The sequence below is a fragment of the Aethalodelphis obliquidens genome, unplaced genomic scaffold, assembly GCF_003676395.1.
Source record: "Aethalodelphis obliquidens isolate GAN/ISIS:26980383/991018 unplaced genomic scaffold, ASM367639v1 scaffold44, whole genome shotgun sequence".
Lineage (NCBI taxonomy): Eukaryota > Metazoa > Chordata > Mammalia > Artiodactyla > Delphinidae > Aethalodelphis > Aethalodelphis obliquidens.
This window is the reverse complement of record NW_020837988.1, coordinates 7,572,076-7,585,400: the sequence shown is the minus strand read 5'-3', so window position 1 is coordinate 7,585,400 and position 13,325 is coordinate 7,572,076. Positions and strand designations below refer to the sequence as shown.

The window sequence follows — 13,325 nt, the reverse complement described above, 5'->3', positions numbered from 1 at the left end:
GGCTGAAGGTGGGTAGGCACTGCTCTGGCTGGCATGACTCCAAGGGACCCCAGGGAGCTGGGAGCAGGCAAGGGCTCGCCACCCGCAGGCGCACGAAAGTTACAAGGAACACACATAGTGTCCAAGTCTCTCATCGACCGGTTTATCGAGCGCGCTGAAACACTCAGCCCGCCTTTGTCGCGCTCACCGGCGGCTGCTGGCTCCCCGATCTTTGTACACCTGGCGCTTCCGCATGGCCACGTGCAAAGAGCCTTCGGTCGTCCCGCGCTCCCCAGCCTCAGTTAGGGATTTCTACGCGGACTTTAACTCTGCCGCCTTCGGTGCGGGCCGCCCTCTTTCCTTGTAACTAAGCAGGGCACCCTGCCCTCATTTATCCGGAGCTCCCCTGTGAAGTCGTAGAGCCTCGCGAGATATGCGGAGACACGGCGCGCCAATTCCATTCACGCGGAATGGATTGCGTGTTTTATTAACAGATGAAACTCCCTCCACGATCCCCCGACCTCTGACTCCAATCTTTCAACACCCAAGTGTACTCCCTAAGTGCCTTCGGGTCACATTAACTGTCAAGGTGGCTTTGGGAGCCTTTTGGTCCCGCCAGGACAGGCTGGGAACCGAGCTGGAGGACTGGCAGCTAAGAGGCGCCGGCGCAGGAGCAGAGGGCCCGGCTGCCTCGCTCACGTGCGTTACGTCGGTGGACTCGCGCTCCAGCACGCTGCCGCTGTGGGTGCCCTGGGCCGCGACGCACACGCGGCCGGAGGCTCTGCGCGGGGCGCGGCGCAACAGGCCCGCGCAGATCTTGCGGAAGCCCTTGCGGAAGTGCTTGGAGACGAGAGCGTAAACGATAAGATTGACGCAGGAGTTGGAGTAGGAGACGAGGTGCGAGAGGATACGCAGCGCGTAGGTAGCGCGCGTAAGCGGGAAGCGGCCGAACCACACGCAGAGGATAAGCGCGTGGTGAGGCATCCAACAGAGGCAGAAGAGCGCGGCCACGATGATGATCATACGCGTCAACTTGCGCTTGGCGCGCCGGGCGCCCGAGCCGGCGGCCACCGGGTCGACGGCTCGCCAGAGGTAGCGCAGGGTGCGCGCGTAGGTCAGGCCGAGCACCAGCACGGGCAGCAGGTAGCTGAAGACAAAGGTGCAGAGGTCCATGGCGCGGCGGCGAGGCGCGCTCCACGCCGGGCGGCACACGGTCAGGTTGGCTAACCGTGACTGGCGGTAGTAACTCAGGTACGGCCCGGAAAAGAGCAGCGACAGCCCCCAGATGAGCCCGATGACCGCCAAGGCGTTGCGAAGCGTGCGCAGCTCGCGGGAGTGCAGCGGGTAGCGGATGGCCAGATACCTGCGGGTCGGGCCAGAAAGGGAGACGTCTGGTGTCCCGGCGGATTCGCGGAGGCAGGGCCGGACCCCTCCACCTCGAGCCCCACGCTCACTGTCGAGGAATGTCTCTAGCGCACGGTAATACCGCACAAGCCCGGAGGGCGACACAGAGCATCCCGGACACCCTCAGCCGCGCCTACACGTGGGGCGGGACCCGGCAGCAGGAAAGGCCACTCATCTGCTCTTCCTGAGACTACGACCACAATCGGATTCCACCCGGGAGGGCACCCCGAAGAGTAAACCGACTTTGGGGCTCCGGCAGGCTGTGATTACCCACCAGTGACGGTGCCCGGAGAGGTAGGACCCAGGCGCCTTGAGGCCCTAGGAGACAGCCTGGAGACACTGTCAGGCAAGGTACCGCGAGGGAATTCTTTAGAGAAGCCGACGTTCTATGGGTCCCATCAGTGCTCTCTTCTTGGAACCAACACACTTGGCATTCAGTGGAACTGGGAGGTATATGGGGAATGTGGCCTCACCTCGCTGCCTGTCCAGGGAAGGTTGGGAGGACGTGGGGACGGAGGGGGCCGGGGAGATACCAGGATTCCCTCCCTAGGAATCCCCCAGGTGTCCTTTCAAGCTTCAGCTTCCAGGGGGACCCTTGGGCCCGCTCCTCTCCTGCCCTTGCCCCCGGGCCTGTTGGTCAGGTTGTGGGACCGAGCTAGGGAGCCTCGGCCATGCTTGCTCGGAGTTTGGCATGGGCCCTCACGAAGGACCCAAATTCTGCAGTCCGCACCAGAGTCGGCTGTGCGGAGCAAACTGTGGCTTGGAGGCCAGTGAGGTGGAGGCGCCCGAGTTTGACGCCAGGAGACAGGCCAGTGGCTTCACGCACAGGATTACTGGATGGGCAACTCTGAGCAAATCACTTACAAACTCGGTTTGGTCTGTAAATTGGCCACAGTAATCCCTCCCATCCCAGCCTCCCAGGGGCGTCGAGCTTCAAAGGAGACCCAGCACGGGGGAAAACCCTTTGCACCCAGAAACGTTGTGCTTTGTCAGATGTCAGCGGCGCTGGAGAGCTGAGGTCTCCAGCCTGAAGCTCCTGAGGATGTACCTAACAGAGAGACACGGAGGTCCCCCATTCTTATTCTTCTTTTTCCTCTTACACGCCTGCTTGTCTTTCACTCCTTCCTGCTTCCCTTGCCTTCCTAGTGTTCTTTTCTACTTTCCACACATCCCTCCTTGACCCTCAAGTCCAGCCCCCTTCTCCAGCCACAGCCTGCCTGCCAGCTCACCTGTCCAGGGAGACGGCAGCCAGTGTGAAGCTGCTGGCATGCATGGTGAGGAAGATGAGGAAGTGCACCGCCTTGCAGAGCAGCGAGACGAACACCCAGTCGTCCAGGGTGTAGATGGTGGCCTGGAAGGGCACGCAGCACACGATGAAACACAAGTCGGCCACGCCCAGGTTGAGGATGAACAGGTTGGTGGTGTTGACCGCCTGGCCACCACGAAGCAGCACGGCCAGCACCAGTGAGTTGCCTATGGTGCCCACGAGGAAGATGAGCGCAAATAGCATGGGAACGATGAGGCTGCCAGCTACCCCGGCCGCCCGCCTCGTTCGTGTCCTCGGTGTTCAGGCCACCCGAGCCATTCATAGTGCCGCTGCACCGGGGCTGCCCCGACTTCTGCAGCCGTCTGCGTCCTGGCGAGCGCGCAGCTCCGGCGGTTTTCAGCCGCTGCAGCGCCCAGAGCGATTCGGTGGAGCTGCGGACGGAGTGAGTCTCGCTGAGGCTGGGGCAGGAGAAGCGGGTGCGCTGGGGGCAGGGGAAGGAGCGAGCAGCCGAAGGGTGGGGTGTTCCCCCTGGCGGCCGGCCGCGCTGGGGGAAGGACTGTCCAGTGGCCTCGGCGCGCCCCGGCCAAGGCACAGGCTGCCCACCCTTGGGGCGGAGGGCCGCGCCAGTGTCTGTTCCTCGGCCCTCCGGCGTCGGCGCGCTCCAGCCTCCGACTCCGGGCTGTGCCGGGCTGAGCAGCGAACCGACCTCCGGGGCAGACGCCGGAGTGGTGGAGGGACCGCCTGCCGGGAGCGCTCGCCCGCTACCCCGTGCGCCTCGGCACTTCCCTGCAGCCTGGCGGGCGCGCCAGACCTCCTGGGGCAGGCTGGGGAGCGTCCTCGAGAGAGTTGCAGGTGGGCCCTAAAGCGTGGGGTGGGAGTGATGAAGGGCGGAGGCGGATGAGAGTGCTGCCGTTTTCCAGAACTGGCGAGTGGGACGGCCCTGCCGTGTGCCCCACGCCTCTTCCCACTTCTAATTCCCAGGAACAGCGGTAGGGATGGTGGAAGGATTTCATTCCCTTCTCTCCCTCACTGAGCGTCTCCCCCTCCAATTCAGTCCGGTAAAAATTTATTGAGCATCTGCTGTGTGTCAGGCTCTGTTCCTGGCGCCGTGGCTCGGTTTCCTCAATATTACAATATGGGCTAATAACACCTTCTCAGAGGGCTCTGGTGAGAATGGAATGACGTGTGTGAGAGACCTGAGGCCAGTTGGTAGAATCTGGATGAATCCAACTCTTCTTCTTTTTCTCCTCACCCTATTCAGATATCCAGCAAGGGGAAACTTAAAGGAAATACAAAACAGCAGAGGACCATGCATCAGGAGCATTTTCCTAGATAGCCAGGAGGGTGTTTAGGTTGCAAAAAACAACTTAAATATTTGTTTCTGATTTTGACATACTAGGCATCAAACACCCGTGACCCAGAATCATCACTGTTTCTATATAGTTTTAAAACTGGGTTTGAACATCACTACCTTCTGTGGCTTGACCTCTGCTTCCCCTTTCCTTGCCCTGTTCCTTGAGTCCTAGTCAAAAACATTCTTTTTCCACTTTCCCCTCCAGGATCTCAGCCTCAGGAGCCCAGCTACCTGCTCCTCTTGGTAAGGAAGCCTCATTCACACCTCTGCCCTGCCTGCTTATTCACTGAATAGGAAGATAATGACCATTCATGTTTCTGAGATGCTTGCCATTCATTTATTGAATACACGTTTATAAAGCACCTACTCCTTTCCAGGCACTGTTCTAGGTCCTTGGGATTTACCAGTGAGCTCTACAAAGACCAAGGCCCTTCATGAGCTTCCTTTCTAGCAGGGAAGAGACAAATATAACTCAAGTTATTAATCAATTACAAGTCAAGTACTTGCAGGAAAAGTAAATCACGGTGAGGGAATTGAGAGTACTGGAGTGGTGGTGATGGTGCAATTTAAAATGGGGTGGTCAAGCAGACCTCATTAGGAAGGTGACATTTGAGCAAAGAGTTGAAGGAGCTAGCCTAGCAGATAGCCAAGGGAAGTGCATTCCAGATAGAACAGCCAGCGCAAAGGCCCTAAAGCAGGAGTGTGCCCGTGTCCCTAAGCAAGGAGCGTGGTATGGCTTGAGCTGAATGAACAAGAAGGAGATTGGCACGCGAGAAGGTGAGAGGCATAGCATGTAGGACTTTTTTCCCTTGCAAGGAAGTCTTCTAATCTGACTAAAAAGCGGAGCCATTGCAGAGTTTTGACTAGAGGACTAACATCATCTGACTTACTTTTTTAAAAAAAGCTTTATTGAAATATAATTCACATACCATACAATTTACCCATATAAAATGTTCATTTGTTTCTTAATATATTCACAGAGTTGTGCAACCATCACCACAATCAATTTTAGGATGTTTTTGTTCCTGCCTCCCACCCCTAGCCCTACACAACCACTCTTTGTCTCTATAGATTTGCCTATTCTGGACATTTTATATAAATGGAATCATACAATATGTGGCCTTCTGTGTATACCTTCTTTCACTTAGCCTAATGATTTCAAGATTCATCCACAATGTAGCATGTATCAGTACTTCATTCCTTTTTATGGCCAAATAATATTCCATTGTATGATAATCACATTTTGTTTATCAAATTCACTTGTTGATAGACATTTGGGAGACTTACTTTTTTAAAAATTATTTTTAATTTTTGGTAAAATATACAAAACACAGTTTGCCACCTTAAACATTTTAAGTGTATAGTTCAGTAGTGTTAAGTATATTCACATTGGTGTGCAACCAATCTCGAGAACTTTTTGATCTTGCAAAACTGACAGTCTATACCCATTAAACAATAACTCTCCATTTCCCCTGCCTTTAGCCCCCAGCAACCAATCATTCTACTTTCTATGAATTTGACTACACTAGATACCTTATATGAGTGGAATCATACCATATCTTTTCACGACTGGCTTACTTAGCACAATATTTCCAAGCTTCAATCATGTTGTAGCATGTGTCAGAATTTCCTTCCCTTTTAAGGCTGAATAATATTCCATTGTATGGACAGACCATATTTTGCTTATCCCTGAGGGCCGCTGGGTTGCTTCCATCTCTTGGCTATTGTGAATAATGCTACTATAAACGTGGGTGTACAAATAACTCTTCAAGACCCTGCTTTCAATTCTTTTGGATATATACCCAGAAGTGAAATTGCTGGATCATATGGCAATTCTTTTGTCTTCCACTGTGGATGTACCATTTTATATTTGCACCGAAAGTGCACCAAGGTTACAACTTCTCCACATCCCCACCAATACATGTTATGTTCTGTTATTATTGTCCTTTTAATAGTAGCCACCTTAATGGGTGTGAGGTGATCCCTCATTGTGGTTTTGATTTGCATTTCCCTAATGATTAGTGCAGACTTACTTTAAAAATACACCATTTAATTTAGTCTTCATAACCACCCTAATTGGTTATCCCCATTTACAGATGAGGGAAAAGGTTTATGAGGGAGATTATTTGCCCAACATCTCCCAACCAGTAATGGCAGAGGCAGAATTGGAGCTGCAGAGATCAGACTCCAGAGCTCGCAGTGCCATATTGCAGAGGAAAGATTCATGGTATCCCTCGCTTCAGCACTTCTCACTCCGCGGACTGCTCGACCGGAAGTCCAGGGAAAGGCACCGATCCCCATCCATTAGGGAAAGTCCCTGCACTATGGTCGGCTCCAAAGGAAAGCGCAGACAGAGGCGGTTCCTCCCAGGCGTGGTGTTTCGTTGCGTACGGTGGGAACCCCATCTCCGGAGCCCCCGGGGAGGTAGACACTCCGAAATCCAAAGGTCTTAGCCAACTGCACCCGCTCTCTGTGTGCGGGACGTGAGCCGGATCCCCTGTGCAGGGATGCAGGAGGTGTGGGAGGGGGACATCTCCGGATCCTCCACCCTTGGTGGATGCGAAGTAGGATTGCCCCCAGGAGACCTCAGCAGTTACGGCGTCCGCGAGCTTCCGGGCCCTCAGCCTAGCCCACCACCGTTTGAGACCCGGAAGCCTAGTCCACGCGCAGGCGCACTCCAACAAGTGGCCGCTGCCTGCGGGCAGGGCCGTCGGCAGCGGAATCCGCCGGTATCCCGTCAGCCCATCCGAGCCGGCTCCGCTCTCTCTCTCTCTCTCCCCGGTCGTCCCGCCTTCTCTATCCCGTCCTGCTCTGCGGCGCAGGGGCAAGATGGCTGCTGAGAAACAGGTTCCTGCAGGCGGCGGTGGTAGCAGCAGCGGCGGTAGCGGTGGTGGACGCGGTGCCGGAGGAGAGGAAAATAAGGAAAACGAACGGCCTTCAGCTGGATCGAAGGCAAACAAAGAATTCGGAGATAGCCTGAGTTTGGAGAGTATCCTACAGTAATCGGGCCTAACTCGCAATGACTACGTGTCGATCTGGCGGGCCGGGGGCGGGAGAGGCGGCGGGTTGCGGCACGACCTGGGCAGGAGAGGCCGAAGGTTGCAGTTTCTCTCGCTTCTACTTTTTGGCACTTCAGAGTTTCAGGGTCTGGTTTTCGACTGGCCTTTCCTCGCATCTTCTTTGTCTTCCAGTCTGGGGAACCTCCTCTTCTTTCAAGCGGCACCGGAATATTGGGCAGTTTTCTTCAGTTTACCCGCAGTTGCCCAGTTGGAGGGCTGGTGATGGGGCTGACACTGGCCACTCTGATGAACTACTGCCTTGGCAACTGGGGCCACTGAACTGGGGAGAGGAAACTGCAGTCTTGACCTTTTGGCCTAATACTTCTGTCTGACAGCTGTCGGGGAATGCATAATAAAAATTACAGTTTGATGCTTTGGAAATGGAGGCAAAAGTTACGTGTTGTAAGGGAAAGCTTATTGCCCATTTTGAATATAAATCATTGTAGGTTGTTAACATTACTTGTATAGGTTTCTTAATAGGTCTGTAGACCTTTTATCTTGTTGAGAGTCATTCAGATGAATCGGTTTCTAGTTTTCATCAGAGTGTACCACAGTTGAGTGTTGATGACATTAGTTTGTGGCTTTTTGAAATGAATAAGTAGTGGAGAAAATGTAGGTGAATTTCTGAAATAATACATTTAGCTTGACATCTTAATATAGTGAAGTTTTCAGGAGATTGAAGTTTTACTTTTTGAACTGGCGGTATCCTTTCAAATGGATGTTAGAACGCCTTGATTTCACTGCACACCTTATATATGTTTGTCTCTTTTTAGTTATTGAAATAGCCCTTTTATTGTTCAGTGTTTTAAAATACATCTGTAAAGAAGCATTGAGGAAACTTTAAAAGAAAACTAAAATTGTAGACAAAGGTCGTTGGACTTCCTGAAGTTTGGGACATAATCTTAAAATATTTTAAGGTTCTTAAAAAGGAGAGTTTGCTCAAGGCTTTTTTTTAAAAAAAAGAAAAACTAGTATTTTAATGCAAACTGTGGTCTGGTTTGGTTGGCATGTGCTCACCATAGGCACATGCAGCATCACAGCTGTTAAGGACAGTCAGATTTGGCAGATGTAGGAGGTTATGCAAATAGAGGAGTAGTACACGTCATTTATAACCTGAATCTGCTAAAATGAGTAAAACATTGGGTCCAGGTGTAAATCACTGGGAACCACCCCAGATGTAGTCAGTATTTAGAATCCAGCAGCTTTAGCTGTTGGGTCTCATTAATCCTCAATGGCTAATGATGCCCTCCTTTTTTAGTTTGAAAGTAGTAACAGTTCAGGCAGTCAACTTTTCTACATGCTTAGCCCTGGTCCTGTCCTATGATAAGAGAGCTATTGAAAATGCTTACCAGAGATTTCACTAATGTACTAAGTATTTCAGAAATGTTTAATGTGCTGTGATTTGATACAGATGTAGACCAATAGTACTAATATAGATGAATGTTTTGAGTTATTTGGATTCTTGGCACTGTAAGCTTTTCCTTAATCTTGGCTCTAGTTCTTCAGATTATTAAGGAATCCCAGCAGCAGCATGGTTTACGGCATGGAGATTTTCAGAGGTACAGGTTAGTATCGTGCGCAAGATATGTACAAGTCTCTGTGGAATTTTCAAATTTGGTTTGCTTTTTTACTATCCTACTTACTCTGCTGTACCAGAAAGTATACCTAGAAAGTCTAGTTCTTAACTTGTATTGAGTTCTCAAGAAGATGCTTAATTTTCAAATTTAAAAGGAGCCAATCTTTTTATCCATTTTGTCTCACAGTATTGCAGATAACATTGGAGGCTTCTGCTGAAAATAATAGTTATGGTAATCTTTTTTTTTTTTAAACTTAACCGTATTGTAGGATCTGGGTTACATTCCAGCTGTTGGCAATCACTGTTCTGATTTCCATTGTTATAGTTTTGCTTTTTTCAGAACATAGCCTTTTGTGTCTAGATTCTCTCACCTAACAGATACTGCTCAGTAGTATTCCATTGCAGGGATGAATCGCAGTCTGCTTTTGTTCCCCAACTGAATGGCTAGTGGTTGACTCCGATTTTTGTTTTTGTTTTTTCTAGTTATTATTAATTGTTTTCAGTGTTACATTTTTAATTAGATTTTTTGGTGGTAAAATATTCATAACATAAAAATGACTTTGATGTGTACCTTTTAGTACGTTTTTAGTACATAAATATATTTGTATGTATGTGCCTACCAAGTAGTATTTTTGTTCTCCTAGTCTCTTTCTATGCATTATTTTCATGTTTGCTCATATCGTATATACAACTTTGTATTCCGCTTTTTTGCCTAACGTTATATGGTATGTATTTCTCCATGCCTATAAAAATGTTCCATACACGTGATTTTTATTAGTTGCATTATAACTCAATATATAGGCCTACCATAATTTATTTACCTATTCCCCCAAGTTGGTTATTTATATCGTAGCCAGTTTTGTAGGTTTAAAAATATTGTTCCCGTGAATCTCTGTTCATACCTCTTTGTATTTCTGATCATTTCTTTAGCATAGAGTAGTATAGAAATAGACAGTCAGTTCAGGGAGTGTGAACATTTTTAAGGATCTTGATAAATGTATCCATATTGCCGGAAAATTTTTACCGATTTATATTTCTACTCATAATGTGTGAGTGTCCCATTTGATTTTTATGTGAAAGGGTAAGTGATAATTAAAGCATAATTATGAATCGAGGGAAAAGATCTAGTTCATAGATTCGGTCAGACTATTACTTCTTTTTAATAACTTGTGCTCTGGTAGCTTTTTTATTTTAATAAATTTATTTATTTATTTTTGGCTGTGTTGGGTCTTTGTTGCTGCACTCGGGCTTTCTCTGGTTGCAGCGAGCGGGGGCTACTCTGCATTGTGGTGCGCGGGCTTCTCATTGCGGTGGCTTCTCTTGTTGCAGAGCACGGGCTCTAGTCACGCAGGCTTCAGTAGTTGCAGCATGTGGGCTCAGTAGTTGTGGCTCATGAGCTCTAGACTGCAGGCTCAGTGGTTGTGGTGCACGGGCTTTGTTGCTCCGCGGCATGTGGGATCTTCCCGGACCAGGGCTCGAACCCGTGTGCCCTGAATTGGGAGGCGGATTCTTAACCTCTGCGCCACCAGGGAAGTCCGCTCTGGTAGCTTTAAGACTGAGATTTTGAAGTACCATTTAATATCATTTTGCATTGTAAATTTTGTGCTATATTATTTGATTAAGGGTGGTAAAATTTTACATGTACTTTTACACAATTTAGTCAAAATACATTTACTGCACATCTGTATGTTAGGCACTGTGCTATGACATTGGGGGAAACTTGAAAATAAAATCATCTTTGCACTAAAGGAGTTTATGTTAGTGAGATAGACATATTAAGAACATAATATAATGCGCTCATATTGTAGTAGAAGTAAGAATAAAAAGTTGCATGAGTACAGAAGAGAGAGGCTTGGCATAGAGGTGATGTCTATAGTTTTCTTATTTATATCCTAATTAACCTCCTCATTTTTCTTCAAATATGCTTGCAGTTTCTTTCTCCACGTCTTCATTGTCATCACAGTCTCCCTCAGGATGCCCCTTCTTCCCTTTTACATCCATCAGAATCCTACTCATTCTTTCGAAACCCACCATAAGTCCACTCCAGCAAAGTGGGTTAACAAGAAGAGAATGATTACTTGTGTCCTATACATTCAATTTGACATTGGCCTTGTTTTTTTTGGTTGCCATTCTATCTGCATGATTCTCTCCAACTAGAGTATGGGTTCTTTGAGAAAGGGTACTGTGTCCTTGTCTCTTCATGTTTTCTGTGATACCAGTCATATTGCTTGCAATTTTCCATTCAATAAATGTTTGCAAGAGGATGGTGGTATCTATAGCAACCATATAGTAGAATACCCTGAACTTTTGACCTTACCTTATTGTAGAATTTACTATTGAAAGTATTATCAGCTTGGCCGAATGATTTTTGGTTGTGGTTTCCTACAGAGGCTACTGTTCCCGTAGACAAAGACGTCTTCGGAAAACACTCAACTTCAAGATGGGGAACAGACACAAATTCACAGGGAAAAAAGTAACTGAAGATCTTCTGACTGATAACAGGTATTGACTGCCCAGTGCTAAGTGCTGAATGCATCTTGCTAATACATTTATTGAACAATTACAGCGTGACAGGTGTTGTGTCAGACTCTTAGTTATTTCACGTGATCCTGTGGGATAGACATCTTTACTACTCCTGTGTTATAAAATGAGGAGACTGAGCCTCAGAGAGACTCTCTAACTTGTTCAGGAGCTATGGTAGAATGGCAGATGTTGAAGTCAGCGATTAGACTCTAACTGGTTATTAGGTAAGGTTTCTAGAACGCAAATCTCAATGTCTGAGTACTTACTTAAATCATTATGTCTTAAGTGAAATCTGGACATGTGTAAATTATTACAGAAGAGTTTTGTATTTCAGTGCTCAAGGCATTCATGCTTAACATGGCAGGATTACTCTATGAAAGCAATATGTATTAAAAGTCTATGGGTCAGTTCCTCAGACTTTGACCTGTGAGCCAAAATGGTCTTCCTGCCACCTGTTTATTGTAAGTAAAGTTGGAACACAGCCACACCATTTATTTAGATATTGCTTACAGCTGCTTTTGTGCTACAGTAGCAGAGTAGTTGTGACAGAGACCATAGGGCCTATAAAGCCTAAAATACTTACTGTTGGGCCCTTTATGAAAAAAGTTTGCTGCCCCCTGGTCCGGTACGTGGCCAGAACTGAGTTAGACACCATATTGGATGTAGAAGAGTTGGGGAGGCATAGTTATTGAACCTCATTGACTCTGATATTGTTGAGAGATATTGGTTGAGTACAGAACAGGGAACACTACAAGATAGCAAAACTGCTATATTGTGTGTAATTTACTCATAAGAATTCTGAAGTCTTGGAAGGGAGAAGTTAGTTTGGGGGTTCTTGATGGGGAAGCCAGGAAGCCTGCATGGAGGAGGCTGGACCTTTAAGGGTTTGTGAGAGGAAAAGACATTCTGTGTTCAGGGAAACAGCATGCCATGATGTCTTTGAATGCAGTGTAGGAAATGTAATGCTCTGGGCAGTTGTTAGCTACTGCTCAGGCAGCAAAGAGGCTCGGAGCTTGGTGTATGAGACACAGTCAGAAAACTAGAGCATGATGGGATGAAGCAGGATGGATTGATTAAATCCAATGAGATCGAGTTAGGAAGAGTCTGTTATAACAGTGAGACCAGGCTAAGCTACAGTTAAAGGAAGATTAATCAAGGCAGTAGTTTAAAGAAAGATTCACCATAATAACAATGAAGTAGCCAACTTATATAGCATTAGTAAGTGCCAGGCTCTGGTCTAAGTGTGTTATATGTATTATTGCATGGGAGAGTGAAGCACAGAAAGGGTTAGTATTTTGCCCAAAGTCATACAGTGGTGGCACTGAGATTCCAATCCAGGCTCTTAACCACTTCAGTATACTGCCTCTCTTTGCACAGCGAAAGAAACCATCAACAAAATGAACAGGCAACCTATTAAATGGGGGGAGATATTTCCAAATGACATATCCGATGAGGGGTTAATATCCAAAATATATAAAGAACTCATATAACTCAATATCAAAAAAACAAACAATTTGATTAAAAAATGGGCAGAGGATCTGAATAGAAATTTTTCCAAGGAAGTTATATAGATGGCCATCAGGCACCTGAAAAGATGCTCCACATCACTAGTTGTCAGGGAAGTGCAAATCAGAACCACGATGAGATATCACCTCGCACCTGTCGGAATAGCTGTTATCAAAAAGACAAGAAATAACAAGTGTTGGTGAGGATGTGGAGAGAAGGGAGCCCTCGTGCACTGTTGGTGGGAGTGTAAATTGGTGCGGTCACTATGGAAAACAGTACAGAGGTTCCTCCGAAAATTAAAAATAGAACTATATGACTCAGCAATTCCACTTCTGGGTATTTATCTGAAAAAAACTCCCCAAAACACGAATTAAAAAAGATACATGCACGCCAGCGTTTATTGTGTAGCATTGTTTACAATAGCTAAGATGTGGAAGCAGCCTAAGTGTCCACTGAAGGATAACAGATAAAGAAGGTTTTATATCTAAATCTATGTCTATATCTATATTTATATGTATATTTAAACCAGAGCTCAGAAACAAAAACAAGGGATGCCAACTTCATCTTTTAAAAGCAAGATCAGGTTACATATATGTGACTCAGCCATAAAAAAGAATGAAATCTTGCCATTTGCGACAACATGGATAGACGTAGAGA

At 47.3% G+C, this 13,325-nt stretch overlaps 2 protein-coding genes across 4 annotated transcripts in view; one reads left to right on the top strand and one right to left on the bottom strand.

Annotated features, from left to right (window-relative positions):
• Positions 1 to 500: 500 nt before the first annotated feature.
• Positions 501 to 2,975, bottom strand: GALR2 (galanin receptor 2). The gene is given in 3 exon segments (XM_027080760.1): positions 501 to 1,342; positions 2,613 to 2,903; positions 2,905 to 2,975. Coding segments are annotated over 3 exon segments (1,185 nt in total). The 5' UTR covers positions 2,973 to 2,975; the 3' UTR covers positions 501 to 516.
• A 3,828-nt stretch (positions 2,976 to 6,803) lies between these two features.
• SRP68 (signal recognition particle 68) overlaps positions 6,804 to 13,325 on the top strand; it is a 30,028-nt gene continuing 23,506 nt past the window's right edge. Inside the window, exons 1-3 of one of the 3 annotated variants that reach the window (XM_027080747.1) lie at positions 6,804 to 6,993; positions 8,562 to 8,628; positions 11,028 to 11,141. In XM_027080747.1, coding sequence (XP_026936548.1) covers positions 6,834 to 6,993; positions 8,562 to 8,628; positions 11,028 to 11,141 — 341 coding nt within the window. In that variant the 5' untranslated portion in view covers positions 6,804 to 6,833. Of the gene's footprint in view, positions 6,994 to 8,561; positions 8,629 to 11,027; positions 11,142 to 13,325 lie in introns of those variants that run through there. The other 2 variants (XM_027080748.1, XM_027080749.1) reach the window with 2 other exon arrangements.